Source organism: Pleurodeles waltl, chromosome 6 (assembly GCF_031143425.1).
Source record: "Pleurodeles waltl isolate 20211129_DDA chromosome 6, aPleWal1.hap1.20221129, whole genome shotgun sequence".
NCBI classification, from domain to species: Eukaryota; Metazoa; Chordata; class Amphibia; order Caudata; family Salamandridae; genus Pleurodeles; species Pleurodeles waltl.
The window spans coordinates 1,014,142,202-1,014,170,144 of record NC_090445.1 but is presented as its reverse complement, the minus strand read 5'-3'; the positions used below and the strand labels follow the sequence as shown (position 1 = coordinate 1,014,170,144).

Below are 27,943 nucleotides of genomic sequence, written 5' to 3'. Positions count from 1 at the left end.
CACAGTTTCTCTGTGGTCATAGGCAATCTAAAAGAAGATAGAGATTATCAGTTCACAAGTTGTTGGCACATTAACATAAGTCGCGATCCATCAAATTTGCATGAAGTCGAGAATAACTATCTTAGTCATGAGGATTTAGCCTTGAGTCTGCATACACCCTTTTGCCTAATGTATAAACAAGAATGGTCAAATAGTAGGAAAAAATCATACAGTAATTATCATCCAATGAAACTATGAATCAATCATTGGGGTCATATTTTAATTACTTAAATCATGATATCGTTCTATTTATCCAACGAAAAGGAGAAAGCCAAAAAATAATTCACACTAACAAATATACAGACAGACAAACAACCAAATATACAAACATACACATATATAAGGTCCTCTACAGCACTCCAAAATTCAAATCAGTGTGGTTATATACATAGGTAATCACAAAAATCCAGATGGTGGAGATGGTTGCCTAACCAGTCACATCTCTAGTCTTTTTTGATTTCCGTCATTGTTTCCAGAATCCTTATAGGTTCAATCAGTTTTCCTTGCAGCCTCTCACAATAAAGCCTATTCATGTAGATGTGTTTGAGTCCACTTTACCAGAGCATGGAGGGGAACGTTTGGTGTTAAACAATTACCTTTATTCGGTAGGCATGCCTATGATGGTTTAATTCTAACTGGAGTTACTCCAAAAGGTGTAGCTGGTTATTAATGAGTATTTTTCACCAAATGCCAGGAAAAGAAACAAATGTACACAAGGCAGGAATTTATTAAACCTGTGCAGGACAAAACACAATGTCATAAGTCATTTGGGACACAAGGTTATTTTTTATGTTTTTTACACCTACAAAAGAAAATACTGTCCATCAATACGTGGGTGATATGCAGCTCTGCCTCAAAGAACAGTCCTCATCAGATAGGGAACAGTCAAAACACAGCTTTGCCACAATATGATCTTGGAAGACAGAGACATATATTTAGTTTCCAACAAAAAAATGAGTTTGTACTTATCAGCTGAGCCCAGCTGCAACCATAGATTAGGAATAGCATGTATTTACACACACCTCACCCAAGTCCCAAATTCATAGGCTTCGAAATTGAAATTCCCTTTCAAGGATCACCTGATGGAATTGACCTATCATGGTAGCAGATCAGTCTCTTCTGCAAGATAAAAGCACTTACCGTTCATTGAAATGTGAAATGTGCACGCCCTGTTTCTCACACATTGATGGAGACACCCCTTGTTCACAGGACTCCTGTACCCATACACCATTAAAAGCCATCATCCATTTAAAATCGGGCCAACCTATATTGCCACAGTATCCAATCTCTCAGAAATCTCTACACACTACCCATTTCATGTCACATAAAACTAAGATCTATTTGCATAATAAAAAAAATAAAAAACAGTACACACCAAACAAACCCAGTACCTAGATGAAAACCTCTAACTGGCTATATCTACACCACACTAAACCACTAGAAATGATAATAGAAATTAGCAAAAGAGAAGGTATAAATATACACCTTCTGCTCCTTTCTACTCTCACTATAGAATGAGATCCCCAACAACTAGTGCTTTCTGTCCTTAATGTCACAAAAAAGCTGAATTGTTCCTCTTTTTCATCCACCTCCCAAACACTGCCATCCCACAAACTGGTCTATCAACTTATATCATTGCTGCTTTAGTTCCCCACCACCTTGTTGATGCCACATCCATTTTCCCTTGAAAATGTCTTTCATTGAATGCCACCGTACAATGCACTACAGCTTCCATCCTTTTGCTTCAATGATTTTGTAATAGCTGCACTACTTATTTATGTTGTCTTTTTCCTCTTGTGTTGTTTTTATATATATCCCACCTGTTCCCACTAATGTGCATGTGCAGGGGCCCACCCTTCTCTGTAACCTACATGGACAGGATCATGCCATTACCTGTAATCCTTATGGGCAGAAGGATACCATTCAATGTAACCTGCTGCCCACAAATAAAATAAAATACATCATATTGCTCTTTTTCCTTTGAGTAAATAGTTTGCTTTTCTCACAGAATGTCCCCCTGGAAAGTATGGTCCAGACTGCAAGCAGGACTGCACCTGCAACAATAATGCAAGTTGCAACCGAGTGACTGGGGCCTGCAACTGCACACAAGGGTTTTATGGACCTTCTTGCCAACATGGTAAGTTTTCACTGGCTCTGGTTAACAAAAAGTTAGAAGGGCAGCATAGAAATGAAGGTTCACTAAGGAATATTTATCAGCTGTTCAATAGAAAAAGTGTTTTTGGAGTTGTTAATAACTTTACAAAAGGTGATGACCCTCCATGAAACTTTCCAAAAAGGTGCTACTATTTGACTAGTTCATGCATGGAAAGTTTTGAGGTGATCCATTAAGCGGGGGCCGAGACAAAAGGAGGTCCCAAAACAGATCATGGTCTGCAGTTTGTGCCTTTATGATTTGGTGTAAATCTGTTCAGAATGTTTTGAGAGATTAAGGGTAAAAAATGATTGATTATCTGGATGCTTGGGTCCTTAAGAGTCTCGAGATACTCTTGAAGGAGCGAAAGTTTAAAAATGGAGTATTCTGAGTGGCCCAGGGAGCTTTATTTTACGTGAGCCATCTTGCTCCTGCAGGAGTCAGACTCTCTGATTGGCTGCCAGTAGTGTGAGAAAAATGTTGATGGGAACCATTACAGGTCTCTGGGACTTAGCCCCTATCTCGAAGTAAAAACATAAAAATAGTATAAGGGGGCAGGGTAGGGATACTGGGATCTCCAGACCCCAAGGGGGCAACCTGCAAAGCCCCTCCCCTGAGGCCAAAACCAAAAAAATTTGGCAAAAAATGCTGAGATCCCATGGGACTTTTGCAAGACAACAACAAAACAAATAAACAAAATGGCACCTGGCCTGCATTTATTAAGTTTATGCTTTGAGGGACCCACCCCTGGTGCTATACTCATTAATGTGAGGGGGTCTTAGAGGCCCCCCGTCCTTGAGCTATTAAAGTCCCTGGTGAGCCCACCCCCAAGGCTGTTCATGAAACAAGAGGAGAGGGGGGGCACACAGCTTTTGTCTTACATAGCCCTCCAAAATGCTACTGCATGAAGTGCTAAACATCTTCTCCCATGTTGATCTTTATCTGCTTCCCATCAGTTAGACTTAGCATGACTACCATCGGAAGGTATTTCTGTCAAGGGTCAATGGGGTTTGATGGTTGATGAACGGTGCCAGGATTGGACTTCATGTGGTGTACCCTGACTATGAAATTCCATACATGGGTTTTCTTGTCTACACTTACGCTACAGAGCCAGAGAATGGGCCTGACGTATGAAAGTGACGGTTTTTATTTAAAAAAGAGTCTTTTTTCAATGAATCTGCTAAAGATTTACTCCTATCGTCTTGCTTTCTTCATTACATAAATATCCGTTCAAGAAGCAATGTATCACGATGTGTGCCAGGCATTTCTAATTAGATCATGTTGTATTATTGTAAAAAATAATAGTTATAATTTCCATTATTTTGAATCCCAAGTCTATTTTCCACAACACCCAATATCTATACTTTTGTATATATTTTCCAGCCTGTCCTTTGGGTTTCCATGGATTTAACTGTGAAGAGCAGTGTGACTGTGAAAACGGAGCAAAATGTGACCATGTCACCGGTCGGTGCCTGTGTCCCTCTGGATTCTATGGGGAATACTGTGAAAAAGGTAAAAGTTATAAAGCTTATTCCTATTGATGGACTGAAATGGAGCAGCAGTTGATATATGTGAATAGAGACGGATGGATTTTAAAATCAGTAATACATGTATATATAATAGACATGATGAAAGGAAAGGGAGTTGATCAATGAAGTGATGGATTTATGTTCTCATGATATATTAGAAGAATGGCCATGTTCACCTAAACCAACTGATAGCAAACTAAAAATAAGCACATGTATGGATGACTTGATGTGTGGGCTGATCGAACAATAGTTGCAATTATCGATTAAACAAGAAGGTAACCAATTGTCTTAATGTTTAGCTTTCTGTCCGAGGAAGTCTCATCCTTTTCGTCTGGTACCCAATCCATACTAAATAAGTAAAGCATCACTCCTGTAGGGGTATGTGTTTGGTTGGCATAGACATACTCATTATTTGTGATCCTCAAAGATAATGTTCATACACTAATGGAGACATAGGACCTAATTTAGAGTTTGGCACACAGGTTTCTCTGTAACACATGTGGCAGATTTCCCATCCACCATATTACAAGTCCTAAAGAATATGTGCTTGTGATGGAATAACTCATCCACCAAACTTTAAATCAAGCCCTAAGACTTTTTTCCTTTTTCCGGAGTTTGCCTCTCAACACTGATCCGTCAATTTAAGATTATTCACTGAACTGAAAATATGCGCACATAGGGTATGGGACATATTGAGTTGCACTTTTTTTTCCTAGTTTCATGTGAAAAAACAGAGTGGGTATTCAACACACTTGCAAAGCACCCTACACAATACTCCCTATGGAATAGCATATTTTCTATCCCATCACACATTATAAAATGTAGAAAATTGGGTCAACCAACAGATTTTGAGGAGTAGTAACTGCAATCTGGAACCTGAAAAATCCATAGATCCTGATTCTCTGAACTAGAATCTTTAATTTGTGATTGCAGATGATACTTTTGTACCCATGCAAGTGTGATTTGTATTATCAGAGAAGTCTGGGAACTGGACCATTAGAGAAGTTGGTGAAGAAGAGTTCAAATGTGTAAATGCATTTATTACATGCAAAGTAATAGCTTTATGGAAAAGCGTTATTTCATTTTTTTCTGGGAGTTTCAATGTCTGGCACTGTTACTTACCTAGAAGAGGACTAGGGAAAAATGATTTTGAGTATTCTGATGTGCTAAGTATTTTGTGTTGCATCGTAAAAAGTGTCTGTGCTCTCTTGGCATTGCAGCGCCCGGGTGTGTTGTTGACCACTAATAATGTAAATTGGGCATTGTGTAGGCTCCTTCTACTGCATGTTAGTGATGAAGACCCACATGTTTGAGTCTGATCCACTTCTAGCTTTTCTGAGGTAGTTTATTTTATTTCTAGAATGATGTTCATTCTGTCTCTTAATGTCTTCCATTTCTGGAGTCGCTATATAATAAACCAGCCCGTCTCTGGAAGTAGTGTACTTAAAATTTGCCCTGATATGTTTTTATTTTATCAGGGTGCGAAAATGGGACCTTTGGGGAGAAGTGTAAGAAGGCATGTGATTGTGAAGGAGATGCCCCATGCGATCCAATCACAGGTTTATGTTTGTGTCCTCCTGGAAAAACTGGACTTAAATGCGACATTGGTAAGCTACATGAATAGATCCATGCACTAAAAAGTGTAAATGTAGGTCTGATGGTGGAAAAAATAGGTTTGCATGCTTCCTTACAAAAGACAAGTGTTCATATACAATAAATAAGTCATGGTGCTACGGTTGCATGTTAAAATGGTAGATTCGGTTTCAAAAAAGGTGAATTCAGTATGGTGTTCTAATGTGAACCATCTGGAAGAATAGCCTACATTATATTGCACAGAGTTCAAATGATGACCTTTTTTTTTTTATTCCAAATTCTAGGTTCTAAATTAACAAATATAGGAACTTTGCCTTTTCTGCATGGCCACCCTGGATTTTTCACCACTGATGAATTCTATATTTTTACTGTTTTGAGAACTCCATGCACGTTACCCCTTCTACCAGTGGAAAGTGCCTATGCTCCCCTTTAAGTATAGTCAAATTGGCATATTTTAGTTACATGTATGTCTCTATATGGTACAAAATGTATCCAGGACCTGTAAGTTAAATGTCACTGGTGGACTGCAGCACCTTCTGTGCCATTCTCTACAGTGGAAGTGTAAACATGGCTTCAGGCATACTAGTGTAGTCTGACTGTAGTAGTGTAAAAGCTGCTATGTGACTTGTCAAAATAAACCCTTTTGACAGTTTGTTAGAAACTAGGTCTCTAGTTGGCAGAGGTATTCACCCTGCCCAAGTAGGGACCACAAGCCTAGTCAGAGTAAGTCAGATACACAACCTAAAACAGATGCTCACCTTCTGGTAGCTTGACACAGAGCACTCAGTCTTAACTTAAGAGGCAATGTGTAAAGTACTTGTGCAGCACTTAAAAACAGTAACACAGTGAAGGACACCACAAAAGACTCCAATGTGTAAAGTATTTGTGCAACATACACACACACAGTAACACAATGAAAACACCACACAGAAGTCTCCATGCAGGTTTAGAAAATTAGGGAATATTTATCTGAGTAAAACAAGACTAAAACGACAAAATCTAATAAGTGGAAGTCGAGATATGAATTTTTAAAGATCAAACTAAAATAATGCTTAGATATCACTAGCAGTCAAAAGACTACTTGAGGTCGCGAGGGACTGGTGGAAATCCAAAGTTCAGGCCAACTGTGATGGAGGGTAGGCCCGCTACAGAACCCACACAGAGTCCATTAATACAGTACCATGGATGGAGGAAATGTCGATGTCGAGGAGCAAATACGAAGTTGATGCCTCGATCTTTTCCATGCAGTCGGGTCACTGCATCGTTGTCGGGCCTCGCTGTTGTGTCACACATCAGCATCGAACTCAGTTGAGTTGGATGCAATCTGTTGTCATCAAGCTGCGCAGTGTTGTTGTTGGGCCATGCAGGCTGTGGATCAGCAGGCGTTGAATAGCCTCTATGTCGGCATGAAAGGGCAATGCGTTGGTTCTGTAGAACCCACTTCTGGGGCTCTGGACTGGAGGGGGGCACTTCAAGCAAGGGTAGGACTCACAGATGGCAGAGTCCAGCAGCACCAAGAGAGTTGCAGGCAATCTTCAATGTCCCTGAGATTGCAGGACAACAGGGTGTAAGCCCTTGGAGAAACTGGGATTAAATATGTATACTGCAGGTCCAGTCCTTCTCACTCCCAGACTAGAAGCAACAGGCAGCAGGCCAACCCAGCAATACAAGTAGCAAAGTGGCAGTCCCTGCTACTGCACAGCAATCAGCAGGAGCCAGGCCAACACAGCAGAGCAGTTAGCAAAGTGTCAGTCCCTCCTGCAGCACAGCAGTCTTCTTCCTGACAGAATGTCCGTAAGCGTAAATAAAAAAAGCTTTGAACTTTGAACGTCCTTGATTCCAGCAAAGTTCTGATTTGGCGGGGTTTGGGCCCCATTACATATACCCATTTGAGCCTTTGAAGTTGGGGAGACTTTGAACACAGACCTTTGAAGAGCACAACGCCCCTGCCCTTCCTTCCCTGGCTCCAGACACTCTACAGGAGGGCATGCAGCCCTTTGTATGAGAAGAGGCACAGCTCTATCCAAGTGTCACCTCCTCCCTCCCATCTGGTCAGAAATCCCCACCAGTCTGGTGATTGGTGATCAGGATGCAAATGTCACCCCCACCCCCTTTGTGTGTGACTGTCTAAGGGGAATGCACAAAGCCCAGCTACCATCCACCTCAGACGTGTATTCAGAGACAAGCAGAGGTGCAGAATGGTTAAAGTAAAAAAAATGCCACTCTCTAAAAGTGGCATTTTCAGACTTACAATTAAAAATCCAACTTCACCATAAGTTTTAATTGTGAATTGTGAGTCCACAGACACCAAACTCCAAATGTATATATTTTCCCCATTGGAAGTTACACTTAAAGTATGCTTCAAGCTAACCCTTATGTCCACCTATGAGAGGGATAGGCCTTGCAGTAGTGAAAAACTAATTTAGCAGTTTTTCACTACCAGAACATGTCAAACATATGAGTACATGCCCAACTTTTTAAATAAACTGCACCCTTCCCTTGGTACTAACCAAAGCCTACCATAGGGTTGACTTATATGTAATAAAAAGGAAGGTTTGGGCCTGGCAAGTGTGGGCACTTGTCAAGTGGAAGTGGCAGTTTTAAATTGCACACACTGGCTCCGCACAGACAGGCCTGAGACATATTTAAAGGGCTATTGTAGTGGGTGGCACATTCAGTCCTGCAGGCCCACTAGTAGCATTTAATTCACAGGCCGTGGGCACATGTAGTGCACTTAACTAGGGTCATACAAGTGAATTAAATAAGGCAATTGTGGTTAAGCGAATGTCACCATGTTTAGAGAACAGAGCAGCCGCACTTTAGAACTAGTTAGCATTGGTAAAGTGTTCAGAATCCTGAAGCCAACAGAAACAAATTCAGCAAAAAGTGGCGGGAAAAGGCACAAATTCTGGGGATGGCCCTGCAGAATGGGGCAGGTCCAACACAGGTCAAAACCATATTTTAAATATTTACGTCATTCCTATGGAGGCCTAAATAGCAATTGGGCAGGGTGCATGGTATTTAAAAGTAGGGCATGTAGGAATTTAATATTAAACATGTATTTACAGAGAAAGAAACTGAAAAGTTATTTTTCACTGTCGTGAGGCTGGCTGTTGCATAAGAAACACTGGGTTACACTATTACATTCAATAATGCTAACTTAGGGTAGGGAGCAACAAAAAATATTGAAACAGCTATTTCAGTAGTTTTTAAAAATCCAGTTCAATAGTGAAGCTGTATTTGTGAGAAATATTAAGGAAAAGGTACTTTAATAAAGTCCAATTTTAGCTGCCTAAATTCTTTGGAGGCCCATTAGCATTTGTTTTCCTTCTTCTGCCTGCCTGTCTGTAATTATCATATGAATAGGTGTGAAAGGGTGTGAAATACTTTCCAAGATCAAACAATTGGCTGACTTGAATGGACAGAATTGAACCCTCTGAACCCCCATCCTGCATATGTAGGATGGGGTTATGAGCTCCCTTTTCCACATTACAACGTCAAACCAGCTGGAATGTCAAACCTGCCTGACAGGTCTGCTGAGGTGTTACATATAACACTTTCCATACACTTCAAAGAGTAAAAAGAGGATGCCAAAACCATATTGTCAGTCAACTGTTTGTTGGAAAACCTGGTTTTGTACTACCAGACTTCTGTCTCTGGATTTATTGTGGGTATAATGACAGCCCCAAACCAGATCATAGTGTTGATTGTAGAGGGACAATAGAATTATAATAGCACACCCCCTACACACTCCCACAGTACTCATAGCCCATGTTTATGAGGCTGCTGGTGCTAGATCACCTGCAGTGTCCATAGCAGGGAGCAGTGTGTCCTCTTTCATCTTGACCCAATCAGAGCAGGTGGACAGCCAGATAGAGAGATAATTGAAGTTAAAACTGGCCAACTTAGTCTCGAGGAAAAGAAGGCAGCAGCAACTCTGGAGGAGAAAACGTTATCTGTCAGTGGCACATTGTGCTTGTTGACCGTATTCTTACTTAAGACGTAAACATTTTTTTATCTCTAGTTCCCCTAATTTAATTTTTGTCATTTTGATGTAATGTTGTTTACTATATTTTACTCTAGTTTTCTAATTTAGTTTGGAATATTGTTTTGCTTTTCATGTTTATTACTGTTTTGGTACTGCATAAATGCTTTACACGTGACTCTAAGTCAAACCTGTCTGCTCTGTGCCATAGCTACCAGGGGGCAGAGCTCAGATTAGTTAAGTGACTTTAGGGGTTCATCCTGACAAGGGTTGTGATTATTCCTTGAGGTAGGTAGTCCCCGACCCAATTAATAATTCCATTTCTTACAGGAACCTTTCTAATTCAACACATTAAAGTGTCTTATTTGAGATGTTCTTATTTCCTGTTTTAGTTTTATCTGTTGTTTTTTTATTGATTCCTTTGTTTTCCATTTTGTAATTGTGCTAATAGAAATACACTAAAAAGTGTACATCCTTTTAATTATTTTCTCTTTTACCTGTATTAAACAGTGCATGTGTCTGATTTGTTGTTTGGTGCTGCGACTACCAAGCTGCATTATGATGGCTGCATATGGTCTGATGATGGCTGCAAATGGTCTGATACATTATGCCTTTAATGCCTTTGTGGTGGTTCTTTTTCCCTGAAGTGGCTTTCAACGCATAGAACTAGGGCATATTCGAAAGGAAAAACAGGCTATGATTGACAAACCCTATAATGTTTTAAGTGGGTATACTTTCAAATACTTACCCCTTCCTCATTGTTTAACACTTCATGTTTCTGATTTATTGTTTGGTGCTGGGGCTGCCAAACTGACATATGATGGCTGCATATGGTATGATGCATAATGACTTTATTACCTTTGTGGTGGGTCTTCGTCCCTGAAGTGGCTTTTGACAGACAGACCTGGGGCATATTAAGAAGGGAAAACAGTCTATTATTGACAAAACCTATTCGACTTGTCTTCTTTACTCATACATTCATGTATCTCTCCCACTCTAATTATTACTGCCCCCTTGTGTCTCACTACCTCCTCCTGTCACCATTCTTTTCTGCACCGGCTTTGCATAACACTGAAACCCATTCATTGCAACAGAAACAAGATTTCCTTGGTTACTGTGACTCTCCAGTGTGGCTGTGGTCAAACAGTCAAAGCAGTATTTTAAAAAAACATTGAAAACAGCAGTAGACGACATATAATCAGTTTGCCTCCTTACGTTACCCGCCAAAGAAGATGAGGAGCTCTCTGTTCCAATCCACCTCAGAAGTGACAGCTGTCTTATTTTTCTACTACACATCCTCAGAACTCTTGGTAATCCTCTGAACTTTGCTCTACTCTTCTCAGCTTCTTTTTACCCTTTTTAGATCTCTCCTGAGACAGCGCATATGTTGTCCTATGTGCGCATTTTGTTTACTTACAAGGGGCTTAGAGTCTACCTTCTGCTGACCTCTGAATGACTTCATTGTCACTCTCATTTGCTTGCTTTTCGTACGCTAAAAAAAGAAAAGATGATGAACGGAATGCAGAACAATTCAAACATTCACCCCCAATCACAGACCTGGTGTTAATCCATCAGTCAGTTGTTTTGCTCAGCATGCTTTTCCAGTTTGGACCCAGCCATAGGCAAATCAGTCTTGACCCTGCTCCCCATGGGAACAGTCCAGCCCAAACTGCCTTGCCAGGTCCTCCCTGGACCAGAAACAAGCATTCTGGCACTGGCTTTGGGGTATCACTCCTCATCAGAAAGGTTAGCTTGAATGTGGTGGCATAGTGAGCGCTGACCCACGTCCAATAAGATAGTATGACCAGTGATGTCAAAGGCTGTAGACAGGTCAAGCAAAACAAGTGCACCAGCCTCTTTGTGGTTTAATATCATGTGAAGATTATCCAAGATTGAGTCAATGAGTGACTCACTACTATAACACTTACAGCTTACTTGAAGTGGTCAACGGAGTATTTTGCTTTAGGCAAACATTGTGAGTTACTGAAATCCAAATTTTCCAATACTGTTGCCAAATAATCTCTCAATCACTTTTGTCTATCAAGGTAGCATTCATAAAACTTATTTGCAACACATTTCCTCCCCTAACAAAAAAACGGAGAATTGGTGCCTCTGAGAAGGGTTTGGAACACTTTGACCTTCTATCTCATTAGCCAGTGTACGTGTCTTTAGATGTAAGGGGTCTATGGCTGTTCTCAATCTTGTTTTGCTGTACTCAGATACTGCTATGTTAACATTGACTACTGAGAGTTCCCAGATCGACAAATAGCAATAATTGAAGCATGTGAATCGATGTAAAAAGACTAGTTCTGACGAGCTGCAGGTACAGGTAAGTAACAGTGTGTTCTCATTAGTCCACAGAATACACTTTAGTAAGGGGTTCATATTTTCAGTGATTTTGCTACTGCTTGCTGTCAGGATACCAGTCAATGAATGGACACTATAGCAAAAGATGGCTGCCTACACTTGCACAATGATTGGGTGTCCGTTTGATTCAAGGCAGCTCAGTGCCATTAGGTTCCTGTCATTAAGGAACGGGAAAAATATACATGGACTCCAGAGCTTTTGGCAACTCTCAGTGTTGGTTTAAGTATTGAAGACAAGGACGCCTCTTGTGTCGGTTGATAGTATCACATAACTCAAAAACAGGGATGGCAATACTTTTGTACAGCAGTATATGCCACAGATGAAGGTGGCCATGAAAAAGCATTGGGGCTTTCCTGGGGGAAATATCAAGTTCTTTTCTGCTGTTACAGAGACTTGGGATGCCCACTACTATGGACCTTGGTCAAGGCTTTCTTACAATATTCCTCCACCGTCGCTTAATCCTTCCTCAAGAAGTGTCCTCGTTTCTGAAGCAGAACGGACATGCAGTTCTGGACTTATGCTCGCTTGAGCACTGTCATTACAGGTGGCTCTTAAGCTGTTGAGGAGTTAGTCCTTTAAGCACAGATTCATTCAGCCTGGTCCCAGCTAGGAAGAGAACCAGGCATGGAGGTTCGGTCTCATGTTATGAAGAGTGCCACAAAAAGGTCCCACAGGCCAAGGTATTGTCATAGGATTCCAGTTGTAATGGGCTCAGAAGTCCAGAATGTGTTTGGTTTACTGAAAATGTATAGCTCCATTCAGGGCCAGTGCTTTCTCTAAAATTCTTGGTGGGCCAATGAAAGACAAAGTCAATTTACTGCCGTTACCCTGCAACGTGGCACCTAGAAATAGGTTTCTGATAGAGTACAGGCTGTGGGAAGTTTGTGTATTTAGCCTCAAAACTTGGACAGTGAAAGCATAGCATGCAGTCTGTAGGATGGAAAGATGAACCTAGGCAACAAGGTCCAAAGGACTTTTTGGAGCCCTGAGGGAGTAATAATAATAACGAGTCTGAACCATAAAAAAAGATTTTGGGCAGTGGTTCTTAACCTGTGGTCCGGGGACCCCTGGAGATCAGTGACACCTACTCAGGCGCCTGTGACTGCTTAGACTATTAAGTAATATTAACAGATTAACAAGGAGTATATACATAAAGAAGCAAAATATAACATTTTACATTTAAAAACGTTTGTAAATGTGAAGAAAGTTTAAATTTGAGGCTTAAGATTAAGCTTTATTGATTTGTGACAGCATATCAAATACATTAAATAGAATATAGTGTGGGTTATAGGTGACCTCAATTACATTGAGAAAAGCTCCAACTTCCAATTAAAATTTTGTTCGTTTGTTTGTGAATTAAAAATAAAATCGAGTTCTGTTTTGTAGTTCAAATGATCGAAATTGCTGGGATCTCCGGGTTCCAGTAATGACTCAGTAGGGGTCCCTGGATTCAAATAGTGATACATTGGGGGTCCCCAGATTACAATAATGATTACGTGGGGGTCCACAGAAGTGAAAGGGGCTAAAAGCCACTGTTGTAGAGTAACCCTGAATGAGGTTACCCTCCATTCTCTCATGCGTGCCATAAGTCCCTTTGGAGAACAGCAGAAGAGACTGCAACCTGTCCGTACCAGCTCAGTGTTGCCACCTGCGAGGATATTCATCCATATGTACTAGATGTACTACTGCCTAGAGCGTTACTTTGGGTGCTCCTCTACTGAGTAGAGCCTTTCTCTGCCTGGTAGCCCCGTAGAAGTGGGGCCAGAATGGTCCCTGGTCAGTAATGCTAGAGACAGGTAAAATCAGAACTAGAAAAAGAAAAACTGTCGTAGAATATTGCAGTTCATCAGAAACACGATGCTTGCATTCTTATACCTGAAGCCTAGTGAGGAATCCTACAGTTTCCATTGACTACTAGAACTAGGCCTTGAGTCATATTACAATCACATCAACATTCAGCATCTCCCTCGTAGCACATTGAAATTGATGGCTCTGGTAACTGTTATATGAGCAGATGATACATACAGAAAGACAATGTTTGCTTTACCACGGCAGAACTAAATCAAATGTTGATATATTTTTGAAAAAAGTTGTTTGTTTTTCAAAGCATATTTCGTGTTTTCCTCTTCCTGAAATTATTGAATATGACGTTGTGTCTGGTAGAAGGATTTGAATATTTTTTTCTGTTGAGCCCAGATAAGTTTACAGATGTACTGGACTATGAGGAAAATATCAGATTTTTTGAGCAAATTGACAACTCTGGTGGACTGGATTTTGTTTATTTATTTAATCCATGGCATGGCCTGATCAAAAACCTGAACCGATGGAGACAGGGTGCCTTATTAGTATTAATAATACATAGTTCATGTGAGAGGAACATGTTAGATGATCACCGATTTCTATAAGATTCTTAATCAGTTGAAAATGTATTTTAAGAACGTTTAAACTGACAATTCAGACAATGGTGAAGTATTTTGATGTTATTGCTAACTTGTGTTATGTTTGTGGTGACAAAACTAGAGCCGCTAAGACGTGTGCTACATTCAGGATTTCGTAACAAGTGCCCCCAGTGGTATAAGGCACTACCACTAAATAAATTATGCTTCTTTTTGGGAAGGTGAAAGAAATTTTCTTTTATACTTTGTTTAAAGCTTTTTTTATTGGTTAACAAGACAGAGATGTTAAAACAATGAGTTGCCTCAACCAAATGCGGAGGGCGGGTGTGCGTACAAAGTAGCAGTGCATTATAAACATTTGGGGGATGATTTTTAGAAATGTGGCGCTGCACCCAGTGGAGCGCCACTTTCCTTGCGCCCCTTAGCGCCCCCCTACTACCACCATGTGTGCACAGTATTTAAAATACTGGCCTAGGGTAGGGGCAATCAGAATTCCTGACATTATTGATATACTCTGCAGGAGTAGCGCCAACATTTTGGCACTACTCCTTCAGAGTACATAGGGGCCCATTGTATTCAATGGCATTCCCTTTTAATGCCTGCTCTGGGCAGGCGTTAAAAGTGCTGAAAAAAATGGCGCAAGTAATTCTCTCAGATTTCCTTGCGCCATTTGTACGGCCCTCCTAACCGGGAATGCCCCCTTTGCATACATCGTGCCTGGCGCAGGCATACTGTAGGGCAAAGGGTTACAAAGTGGCGCAATGCATGCAGTGCTCCACTTTGTAAATATGGCGCAGAATTTTTGGCCATCTAACACCACATTAGCGTATAAAAAATTATGCTAATGTGGCTTTAGGATGGTACCAGAGGCTCTTAAATCAGCCCTTTGGTATACAACAGGCAATGCAACAGGAGCATTTGAGGCATATCATATGTATAAAATGTAGCAAGTGGATATCGAACCGTGGAGTTCAAAAGTGGGTAACATCAGGGAATAATTGCAGATAAGGGTCACAGAGGCAGGTGAGATTTTCTCTACTATGGTGTAACAGGTCAAGAGTCTTGGCTTGTGTTATCTGTTGTCAAAAATAGTTACGTAGGATTGCCAGATGTTTTTTGCCGAGATGTTGGGTGCTGTGGGAATGCATACAGTTCACTAGTGGTGTCACAGAATACCAGGCTATCGTGCCAGGCTTTGGTAGTTGGAGAGTGTCTATTGCCCTAGTGAAGTACATTTTGCACTTGGCTAGGAGCAGTCCAATGGCGATAAAGCGGCAGACACTTTTCAGTAGGTCCTGCACATAGCCCAAAAACGCAATCAATTGATCAGGTGCAAGACCCGTGACTATCATCTGGGTCAGCAGAGAGAAGACAGTGCACCAATAGACATGCATCCATAATAGATCTGCAAAGTCTTCCCTGGCATTGTGGCATTTGGGGAAAGTGGAGGACTTCAAGGGATCCAGTCACACTAGGACGATGGGTGTGACTTAAGCTCTGCACAAGAATTTGTAGTGTAGGAGTTTATGGTAATGAGTGGGTGAAATGAGGTGTGTTTGAGCGCTACAGGCAAACCAGACTTAGACAACACAGCTGCCCAGCAGCACCAGGAGCACAAACGCATAAATGCATACCCTCCTAGCCAAATATCGAGACTTGGCAGAGCACAAGGTGCACTATCTGGGGAAATATGCTAGAGCCCGTAGATAGGGGGAGGGAGAACACCCGGGCCGTATACTAGCCAGGCTGCTTAGGCCCTCCCACAGGGTCCTCCTACATCCCCAAATTCCAACAAAACTATCTGTGGACGATAGTTTGGTGTACAGAAGTATGATTAAGGAAATAAAACCATGTGGTATGCCTAGCTTGAGGTTTGTTAAAAAAAGGCCATTGTACGGGGTTGAAATACTTTTTCATGTCAAGTAGGCCACGACTGCAGGGACTTCTGGGAAAATCCTATTGAGGACAGAGAAGACGATGTATAGGTTCAGGGACATGGAGCAGTGGAGGACAAACCCAGACTGGACAGGAAAAATAATCTGTTCCATCAGTAGCGATAACTGGTTTGAAAGAACTTTGGCTAGAATCTTATTATCGAAGTTGAGTAGTGATGTGGTTTTATTTCCTTAATCATGCTTCTGTACACCCAACTATCAACCCGGATCTAGGCCAACAGCTCATTGATGCCTCCCTTTGCCGTTACTAGAGGAACTCTGCAGGGGTGCCCCTTGTCCCCTCTGTTCTTTATCATCTCCATGGACACCTTGGTGTGCCATCTCCAAGACAAATACATGCATCTAGATCTGTAAGTTCAGTTTCTATATGGTTTTCTTTTTGACTATGATCACTTTTTTGTCTTAAATAATGTATTTGTTTACTTGCATTTTAATAAAGCCCAACTCACTCAGAATAATGTCAGGGCTCTGTTTAATATCATGCATACTCAATAGTTAATGCCACATTTGCATGGCTTGCGACTACTTTAGGTATCAGAATTATATTGTAAAATATTCCATTCTCACTGCCTAATCATATAACTGCTTTCTAACTCTCCTAGACTGCAGACTGAACAGCTATGGCCCCAACTGCACCCTCAGCTGCGACTGCACTGGGAATTCTCAGTGTAATCCTCGGAATGGACAGTGCACCTGCTTGGATGGACATATAGGAGCAACCTGTCATGAAGGTATGGTGCTCCAAGCATCATTGTACCATTTTCCCAAAGCTCATCCAGTTTCTCAACCAACTCCCGCTTGTAGGATTTATAAAGAATTAAGGATTGGATTTACTAAACTTTCACGAAATGCAGCAAGGGGATTTGGGGGCATATTTATACTTTTTGATGCAAAACTGCACTAATGCAGTTTTGCATCAAAACGTTGAACACCGGCTTGCGCCATTCCTGAGCGCCAGCCGGGCGCCATATTCATGGAATTGTGCAAGCCGTTGCAAAGGGTGGGCTAGCATAAAAAAAATATATGACATTAGCCGAGTGGGGGTGGCGGTATAGGAGAAGGGGGTTTTGCACCAAAAAATTACGTTAGGCTGGTTAGAGGCAAAAGAAAAAATGCCTCTAACCAGCCTAGTGTCATCTTCTGACGTTAAACCATCCATACCACATGACTCCTGTCTTAGATAAGACAGTAGTCAGGCCCACCTCCCCAATGGCCAGCACAGGGGACCAGTGCATGGCCATTGCAACCTGTGCCATGCAGGGGGCCCCTGGTTGGGCCCCCGATGGCACTTTAATTAAAAAAAAATACTTACCTATACTTACCCTACTTACCTGGGATGGGTTCCCCCATCCTCCGGTGTGCCTCTGCTGTGGTTGGGGGTGTTCCTGGGGCTTGAGGAGGGCACCTGTGAACCCATTCAGTGGTGTTTAACCATAGAAATGGGTCCACAGGTCCCCTAACGCCTGGTCTGACCCAGGCATTAAAAAATGGTGCAAAGCAAGCTTTGCACCTTTATTTAGCCCCTCCTCCCACCTGTGCGTGGGATAAATAAGAGGCTATGGGGTTAGCACCATTTTTAGATGGGAATGCCTACCTTGCATCTTATTGGTAGGTTCACGCATCTAAAAAATGGTGCAAACTCCAATATTTTGATGTTAGATGTGTCTAACATCAAAATATAAATATGGAGTTAGTTTTGCACTGAATTTGCGTCAAACAAATGAAGCAAATTCAGCACAAATAGAGTATAAATATGCCCCTTGTTATGATGTGTTGTGGGAGAGAGTAGAAATGTGCCATATTCACACAGATATGGCACACTTCTGCTCTCTCCTTCTATTTGTGCACTTGTTGCAGTCATGCACCAAAGCAGGCAGCCTTGGGACCTGACATAAGGGTGTCTGTGGTGTGGTTAGAATAGTTTTTGCACAAGAAGAGATATCTTCCTGCACAACAAGTACTCTTTGAGGTTTATTCATCTTTCTATGTGTGCTGCAAAATGCAGCACACATGCAAAAAGGAAGTAACGAGGAGAAATAAAGGTATTTCTCCTCCTTACACCAGCCTCAGGGAGGTGCACCATTTTGTTGCACACCCAACTTGAGAGGTTTTAGAAAATCTGGGGTTGGGTCGAATTCTATGGGAGGATGCACAGGAATGCCCATGCTCCACCCATGTAATGCCTCCCTGATACAAGATAATGCAAGACAGCACATAGTGCTGCCGTACCTTACTAATTTCACTGAGCCACGTACAGACACACAAATCGACATTTGCATGGCTTAGTAAAACTCAAAATACATTTTGCATCTGGGTTGAATCAAAATAGTGACACTAACCCAACACAAAATGTTAGTAAATCTGGCCCTAAGTGTTTTTGATATCAACCAAAGGGAGGGACATTTAGGCATGCTGCGTATAGAGCAGCTCATGACTCCTTCTAGACAAAGGAAACCACAATATTTGACAGTTCTAACTTAGATTGTTTCCCTATAATTTCTGGCCCAATGTGTGTTTTTAGTCTCAGCTGATGTGCAGCTATGATTACACAACTCTTTGTGGCTGGAAAGAAGCTGTGTTCCTCCTTCCTTCAATACACCAGCACACACATTTGTTAAGCTCTTTGCAGATGACATGCAGATGTTTTTTGAGATTTCCATGACAAATAACTACTAAGCCAGGAAATTGAACAGATGTCTAGATAGAATAATAGAAAATATACAAGATGAGTGGCCAGGAGCTGAATCCAATAAAGAACAGAAAAATCTGAAGATCGAAAGAAGGAAAACTCCGAGGATGGCTACTGTAGCCCTGGACAATATCAGTACTTTGATAGTTTAAACTTAATTGTATAAAAATTACTGGATTCTGAAATAGTCAAGGATTCTTTTACAACACAGACTGCGTTAGTATAGGTGTATGCTGTGTTCATACCTGTACCCATCATCTAGGTGATGTCTGGCTCAAACTACAAACTAAGGCCCAGATATATTAAAGAATTGTTTTATCCTTGCATCATGCATATTAACGCAATGGCAACGCTATCCTGGATCGCTATCCAGATTACGAAGCCATGCAAGGCCAACTTCCATGGCACGCATGGTTTGGTAAATCTGGAGTAAGGCAAGACATCGTAGGGCAGTTCAAATCCCTGCCTCTTGTTATTCTGCATTGTGAAGGTGTTGCATATATGGAGAGTAGGTGCTCCCATGTACCCACCCATGTTTTTGGTTAATTTCCAGAGTTACATAGACAGGTAAACCTTGTAAAGCATTAAAATATTATACCTTCCCGATAGAGGACCAATGAGGAGTAAATTGTTTTGTTTCTCATCATCGTTTTCTTCTTTCTAAGTGTGCTGCATTCTGCAGCACACATAAACAGAAAAATAAAGTTGCTGCCTTGCATTACTCTGCCATGGAAAGGCATTCCATGGGTTGAGTGTAGGTGTTCCCATGGATTTTGGCATGTTCCTAGATTTACGAAGACTGATAAACCAGGGAATGTGTCAGAATGCTACACCTTCCCAGGGGCAATAAGAAAAAATATGTTTATTTCCCTTCAATGTTTCCTCTTTTTCTATTTGCTGCATTCTGCAGTACATTTAAAAAGAGGAAAATGCCTCTGAAGATTGTTTTTGTCCCTTCCTGCACAAAAAGGATCCTGCCTGCAATGCAGGCACCCTTTCACCTTGGCACAAGCGTGCCTGCGTTGGTGCTAGGCAGCACATAGGCCCATATTTATGCTTTTTTAGTGAAGCAAACGTGGCGCAAAAAAAGTATAAATATGGGCCATAGTGCGCCAGCGCAGTGAGAGAGCAGAAATGTGCCACATCTTGGTAAATATGGGGCATTGAAACCCTCACCATTTGACACAGCACAGCAAGTGTGTTGCTGCATCCAATAATTATAAATCTGGGCCTAAGTGCATATCTATGCTGAGCTTTCAGGTAAAAACTTTCAAGTACAATCAATTACAGAAGAGAAAAGAATCAAGGATTATTTAATATTGTATAAGTCCATTATGAAGAACACAGTTTATCTGAAGAAGTGACATTCTTTAGGCATATGGCAGCTATGCGATACAATGTGTATTATTTATTTATTCATATAATGCTTAGCATGTTTGGTATGATGGAAATCTACCTCTAAATTTTGTTGTTCCTAATACTCTGGCAGTATAGGTATTTACAGCTAAAACTTTACTTCTCCAAGTGTGGGAAATCACCTGTAGTATCCGTACTACTTCCATTTTAAAAGTTTCACTTGTCAAACATCCCTGAATTGGCCAGAGTGGCAATACTCTAAAAGGGTCTGAAACATGCACCATTTAATAGTTTTCATGCAGTGTTCTCTGGACTGGTAACTTTTCAAACTTTTCTTCAGAGGCGTATCTCAAATACTTCGAAGGTGTATCAGAACCATTTAATAACGGGGGCCATATAAAATAAAACTCTGCTATATTTATGGTGGAAGTTCTGTTGCAAATCAGATCACAGCTCTACTTGCAGTGGCATAACTAAACTTGACGGGGGGAGCACAGTACATGGAGGGGCCCTCTTTCCGGACTCACCCGGGAGTTCTCAGGCAAGGTGTACTGTGCTAAGAGGGCCTCCCGGGGATCAGAGCTACCCCATGCCCACCCCCCCTCCGAGCAACGCGGGTGGAGCGGGGGCCTTTGCTACACCATTGCTACTGTGTCTGCTGTTTTGACGGTCTTGTGGAAATCAGAGTTCACAATGTGGTCTTGGAGCTTGAGTTCTAAATTGGGACCGACGAAACACCAGCCACCTGCAGTCCACAATTAAGTCCAAACCACATCTGTTGATCTTTGATACACAGTGAGATGCCTGGACTCTGATACAATTGCTCTACAATCGTTTGCTTGAAACATCCCTAGGCCGCCAGCCTGCATAGCATGACACCATGCTGGAGGGGTCAATCTATGAAAAGCAAGATGGCTGATTTAATCCATGTAAAGAACCGTATGCAACATGAGATTGGAGCCAGAGGCAACACTTTCATGTAACTAATATGTGTTTAAGGTTAATAAATCGGTTTTACCAAATACTTCTACCTTCATTAGAATTCTTGTTAATTCAAGCCCTTTTGCAATGTTTTCTAAAACACTGTCTGACATTAACTTTGACTGCAGGAACAACAAATTCTGCTATTTCTTAAATACTTGCGTACATAGTGGGATCAAACTGTGTTCTCTGTGTGTACTGTTTACCACCCAATAATAAACTCTGATATCCAAACGATTAATATGTTGTTGAGCCCTGGGCTTTTGGACCCACATCCTTGCCCTTAGACTTTACATTAATAAATATGAGCTCTCGAATGTTGTTTAAAGAGAGTATAGTTTTGCCAACATCGTATGGGAAACAACACGTAGTTTATAACTTCTTGCTCTCTTCGTTTGCAGGTGGACCACCTCAACTTTCCTCCGTTCAACGGCAAACTTTTGAGTCAAGTAAGAATCCTAATATTGAACACTGTGTTTTTTCTTATTGTTGCTGGATAATATTTTGTTCGCTTTTTACTAGTCAATTATTTTGGTGAAAAGTCTCATGAACACTTGATTGGCGAGTAAAACAGTGCCAGTAGCCTTGTATAGCACGTTAGGTCCTGTAAGTTTCTTTCTTGAATATAAAGGTATTCCTAATTTTTGCCAAACCGAGGATGCAGAGCTCTTTAGATTGAAGACCCTTCATGTTTTCATTCTCGATCCTTTAGAAAACGACCAGGGCTGGCTAAGGATTTTGGCTACTTTAATGTTTCTGATTATTGGATTGTGATAGTTATTGTTTTCTAGATGGTAATGGACAGTTTCCTAGTCTTTAATTGCCCAGCCAGCAAACTAATTGGTCATTTAAAATCTCTATTAATTTTGTAGTAGGTGTATTTGTCAGACTACATCAGTTCAACTACACAAACGTGTTAGCTGATGACCACTGCCTGGCTTATTCTGTTCAAAAGCAACTAACCAGACTTTTAGTATTCACTTTTTCTGCAGCCCTGCCATACGTTTGGAAGCAACATCCTGTTTGTAAATTCTTCCATTTTCCCAGCAAGTGAGGCTGCTTCTGATCAGTGCTGGCAGGCAGTTAAAGTAGTGACAAAGGATGCAAAATTTCAAACTGCAGGACATCCAGTGGATAGCATTTCTGTGGGCTGCATAAATTGCCTCTTTTCTCTTTGCTCTTCCACTTATGCTCCTTCTGATGAATACTTATTTCCACAGATTGCCATCAAATCAGTTGTCCCTCCAGACTAGTCTGTAAAATGTATCTCCCTCTCATATGTTCCCCAGCACTGACAGGTGGGTCCATACAGCTCCAGCAACGACTCTGCCTCCAGATGTGCCCACACCAAAGTACGTTAGGCACAATGTAGCTCACAGGTATCTGTTCCCTATTTATCCACTCCTCGTTGATATGTCTTTGGACTTGTCTCCCAGTGTCTCAAGGATAAAATTCCTCAGAATGTGGGAATGACTAGGTCAAATGTCTCCTAAACTTTCAGATTTCAAGCCTTCTCAAAGATGAGTCAAGAAGATGCCTCTTTGTGATCCACATCACAGTTGCACATCTCACATCAGAGCACGCCTTGGCCTGCAATTCTAGTGCCTTCATGCATCCAAAGACCATCAGGAAGCTGGAGGCTAAATTATTCCTGGATGAATTCACAGGTGATGCCTGTGAAATATCCTTCTCCAGCAAGTAAGTCATCTGTGAGGGAAGAATCTCTCAAAACACATACCCATGAAAAAGGCAAAAGGGAGAATAAATTATCTTCTCTCTGGAGGAAATGGTACATTCCAGGGTCTTCATTTGTAAGTGGAGAAGAACCCAACTCAGATGAAATGGAGTGTCTGGGCCCATATGCAGTTTCAAGCACTCTGGCTTGCTATGCTGGATCTCTATCTTACCTTCTGGGCCATCACGAAAAGGAGAGCATGCCTCTGTAGGCTTGATGACTCTGATACCTCTCAATGTCCCACCTCAATGGGTGCCAGCATTGATAATAGGAAAAAAATCACAGCCTTCAGAGGCTTCCTTGGCTTGGATGCCAATGACACCCACTGAGCCAGCCACAGCGCCCTTTCGAAGGGTCAAAATCTTAAAACAATTATGTGGCAACGGGGGAGATATGGCAATTTCTAATGATGTTTTCTTGGCAGAAAACGTCCCTAAGTCTCAGAGATTTGCCAAGTGGACATATCTTTGGCTACAACACCCTCACAATAATTATGGCTCGCTATAGCTTTCCCTCTGAGGAGAAAAAGTCTAACATTTTAAGTCCAAATTTGCAACCTTCTTTTATCAATGTGGTGTCCTCACTCATACTTATCTTTGGTTCATAGCTACCTGGGAGAAATTCCTTCCGAACTCAGCAGTTCCATGACAGACCGCCAGACATTATAGGCCTGCTCTAGGTGACCCCCACTTTTGTCCCCTCGCCAGTCGCTGTAAAGCCAAGTTGTACATAACCATGCTCAAACCTGAATACATTCCCTATAGTGCAATTCCTCTTGGTAGAGTGGTGAAGAAGCTTGAATCTATGAATCGTAAGACCATCGCTACTGGCAGTCTTGCCTTCTGCAGTGCTAAGCATGTGTCTTCTGAGTATATGCACCTGCTATGTTAATGTATATGGGAAATGTCAAAACTAGTGGTCATATTTCAGCACTTCACACAAAAAGCTCTTTACAGACCTGGTTAATGACAGATTGGATGCATTCAAACAAATCTCAAAGTGCGGTCTTAATTCCTCAAACACGATCTGTGAATACAGCTGTTATGCTATGCAAATACGCTAGGAAGCATGCAGTGGCTTCTCAGGGCATGATCACCTTTTCAGCAGCCAAATGCATTGTGCACTTCTGCATTCCAAGTTTCCTTTAAACTCAAAAGGATACTATCTGGAAGATCTGTATTGACACGTTTGTAGTAGTTTAATTTAGCTAGCGTTCACCAATGTTCTCTGCCCCGCCCCCCCCCCACACAGTTTTTTATTTTCTCTAGACGAATAGAAACACATTTTTTCAATACCATTGGGTTGGCAGATTGCTTTTTTACCTTATTAGTAATCTGAAATGCCATCACAATTCCGCCATACATTTTTTTTGATTTTGCCTTGATTTGACAAAGTTTTGCCGGAAGTGAGAGGCAGGGACGTGTTGGGAATGGGGCTGCCTTCTGTGCTCTCTCCCACCCAGGCAATGACTAAATAGTTATGAGCTGTGCGAGGTGGCACACGTCCAGTCCTCAACATAATCACCTAGTTGGCCTTGGTCCACAGTCAGAGGTGGAAGAGACTCTGACCTATAGCTGTACGTCATATGTAAAGGAATGATGTGACAATCAACTCTCTTTTATACTGTTAAAAAAGACCACCATATAGAAATTGGAATTATCACTTGGGACAATAGAGAACCAGGGGTTCTCCTGCTGTATAGCTTAGCTGCACATCTGACTGAAAAGGACTTGTTTTACCCATTTACTCTTACCCCTGCAAAGGGGTCCAATCCCACATAGTGGGGTGAGACACATAACCTTGGATATTCAATGATAATAGAGGGTAGGATGATCCAATGGAATATACCCTGGAACAGCATCCCAGTATCCATAAGTAGCATTCAGTCCCTGCTCCGGTTTAAGAAAGTGCTGAAGACACACCTCTTCAAATAACACTACTTCATGATGCTGTAACACTCCACTTCTGCCAAGTTCAGGCTATGTTAATGCCATATACATAGAGAAAAAGCCAAGGTTCAACTAGTCTGTCCCTCTTGCATTACCATTTTTATGACAATGGAAGAATGTCTTAATTTTCCATTATATTTAGTTCTGTATGTGATCAAGAAAGATTCACGGAATGCAAAGCACCTTCGGAATATTTATATCGGCTATAATCACAGTTATTGTGTGATTTCTTTCTATTTTGTTGCATGATGTCAACGTAACATATAGGGTTCTATGTCAATTACATAGCATAAAGTGCACAAATTACAAGCAGACTACGTGGTAATCCCTCATCAAAATCATTTTGGACTGTTTAGAGGTGCTTGTTTGTTATGTGCCCTTTCTATTTTTTAGGGAAAATGTCCCCTGTGCGAAAAGCCACTTGTCACAGTGGAACTGGGAGTGAGTTGTGTTTGAAACGTACAACGATAATGTGACTGTTAGGCAGCTCAATAATGTCTTGTTTTACCTTAGCCTTTTTCATAAACATGTTCATACCCTACTGTGCCCTACACCTATTCTACCAAAAGTAAATCGCTATGGAAACCTGAAATCCTTTTTTCTCCCTTTTCTAGTAACTCGTGCTCGAACACTTGCCAGATCCTCCACAAGGATTGTCCTACAGGCGGTCCAGCACTCACCATAGTCTCTCTGTGGAACTGGCTCATCAAGGAGAGAAAGGCAGAAAAACATTCTCATCAAACCACTGGTTTCTCTAAGAGCAGTTTACAGGTTGCAGGTGGACACGCTCTGCACCAGTTGAACGTGATATTGGGACGGAGATTTGGTGAAAGAACTGCACTTTGCGTTTTGTGCTTTCTGATTTTTACAAACCAGCCTACCATCCCAGGAAGCTTAGATACCTTTGACTACAAATACAAGGAGGACTAAAGACGTCTTTGTCCTTGTGCAATGGAGCCCAGAAGATGCTGAAAAAGAAAACAAAGAGTGAGCGGATTCACTTGACCCAAACAGCTCAACAGGATGTGGACATCGGATATCTCCATTTTCAATGGACAACATGGTGCAAGCTTTTTTTCTCCTAGAGGGTTATTTAAGCTCTTTGGTAAAGTTTGTCCATCCTTAGGAGGGCTGGTCTTCTTATGTTTGACCCAAAGTATAGTCCTAATTTTTGTTTATATCAACATGTATGAGACTGCAGGAAGACCCTCTGCAGCATACAGACAAGCTGGCCCTCAGGTCTGGTCGCCACATGTGGTGCTATAGGCTACATGCATGCATACCACTGCTTGAGAATTCTCTCAGTGTTTAGATTGGGCTTGCCCTATTTCCCACGGGCCTCATGATTGAAGGAAAACAATTAGTCATGTTCTCTTAAAAAATACTTGCCTTGCTTCAATCCCAAGATGCGGCAATTACCAAAAGCCCATTAAGAAGAACTCGCAGGGCAGGCCAGAAAAATAAAATCCTATTATATTTTAGCTCGAGGTTTTGAATTAGGTTTTGAAGTTTCACCCATAAAATTGTTCAGGGAGCTGCTGTCCTGCTTATCATTAGAAACCCTGGTGCTTCATGCTGAATACAAACACAATAGACCTCCCACCCTGGCATTAAATGAGAATTAAGTCTGTGGCTTTTACTTTAACCTCACCACCCTCATTCAGAGAAGGAGGATTGGTGTGGAGTGCAGGCTGGGCTTTCTGTTTCACTGACCCTGGGAAGAAAAGCCATAATAAACGGGTATGAAGCAGAACATGAATAAGAGGAATCCTAGGCCACAGTTCTAGTGAATAAATACATAGAGGTTGCTGCTTTGATCTGGAACGGTGCCCTACCTTTAGCCAAGAAAAAAATAGCAAACTGCACAAAATCAGAAAAATCTGTGTGTAGCCATTTTATTGTTTTTTAGATCTGGAAAGAGAGAGGATGTTGTCTGGTGTATGGCTGTATTCTAGATGTAGGTTAGATCCGATTGTTTTTACATTATTTTCCATGCACAGTATGCCAGATTAAGAAAAAAGATAATAGGTGAAGAAAACAAAGGTATTCACCACAATAGTAAACGTGCCAGCATGAGACAAATATGGAGTCATTTGCTTTGGAAACCCATATTCTGAAGGTGGCGCTCTCAAATCACTAAAAATGACTAATTACTAACAAGAACTGTTCTTATCAAATTAAGAACAGATTACTGCATTGTGTCTTTCCAAAAAAGGTGAGCATCAGAAATCTGTTGCTGGGTGATATTATTACAGGCATATACCATTTTCTTCTTTAGTATTGGATCCCCTAAGGAGTCGCATGCTAAGAACGGGATATCAGACATTAAGTAGAGTGAGAGAAGCAAAATTTTAATTTCAAATCAGCAGGCTTTTCATGCTGGATTTAAATAAAGTAGGATCTGTCCTTGGGTCAGAACCAAAATAGGAATGTCTACAGAAGATGTACTCCAGTGTCCATGTGGCTGCCTTTAAAATAAGAGCAGGTATGTTATTACGAAAGAATACTAGTTGTATCTGTTACATTTGCTGGAAAAGAACGTTTGGCTTTTTGGTAACAACTTTACAAAAGAAACTCTCCATGTGAGGATGTTTTGTTTTGAAACAGATGTCCAATTTAAATATTATTTGATTTTTTTGTTTCTAAATTCTCTAGGTTCTCTAATGAGAAAATCAGTCTAGATATAAAGACTTGGAATTGGCTGTTATTAATTGATTTTCTGTGTGCTACTTTTAAAGGTCTGATTCGTTCAATACACTTTCATGCCTGTGCAACTTGTGGACACATCTTATTTTTTATTTTTTTAAATAGTTGGGAAGTGTGCAATAACATGAAGCACTTTTAGAATCAAGGCTATGCATAATCTGCTCAGGATGAGAATTAAGATGAAAAAAGGTAACAATTGCAAAGTTCTCTGTCATGAAAATGAGACATACCCCTCTGCTGGAAGGTGTCCCTTGTTAGCCTTCAAATGAGCTATTCATGACTTCTTCCCTAGACCTGTACATGTGTAGAGTTGCTACTCGCTTATATGACATGAAAGCAGTGCTTAATTTGTAAATAAAAATGTGCCAGTGCCCAAAGCCCTCCTCTTAAACACGCGGCTGCTGTAATTAAATCTGCCAGCACTGAATACTGAGGCGGCGTAATCCTGAAGCCATCTCGGGCCTCTTCAATCCATTTAAAGCCACCCCCTGCCCCTTCAGCTTACTCCTGC

The 27,943-nt window shown here is 41.3% G+C and overlaps 1 protein-coding gene across 3 annotated transcripts in view; it reads left to right on the top strand.

The window, feature by feature from the left end:
* Positions 1-27,433, top strand: part of MEGF6 (multiple EGF like domains 6) — a 1,002,006-nt gene extending 974,573 nt beyond the window's left edge. For 2 of the 3 annotated variants that reach the window (XM_069239938.1, XM_069239940.1), the window contains 6 exons: positions 2,048-2,176; positions 3,575-3,703; positions 5,199-5,327; positions 16,619-16,747; positions 21,444-21,491; positions 25,341-25,549. In XM_069239938.1, the coding sequence (XP_069096039.1) occupies positions 2,048-2,176; positions 3,575-3,703; positions 5,199-5,327; positions 16,619-16,747; positions 21,444-21,491; positions 25,341-25,411 (635 nt within the window). In that variant the 3' untranslated portion in view covers positions 25,412-25,549. Of the gene's footprint in view, positions 1-2,047; positions 2,177-3,574; positions 3,704-5,198; positions 5,328-16,618; positions 16,748-21,443; positions 21,492-25,340 lie in introns of all 3 variants that reach the window. The other variant, XM_069239937.1, reaches the window with a different exon arrangement.
* Positions 27,434-27,943: the final 510 nt, after the last annotated feature.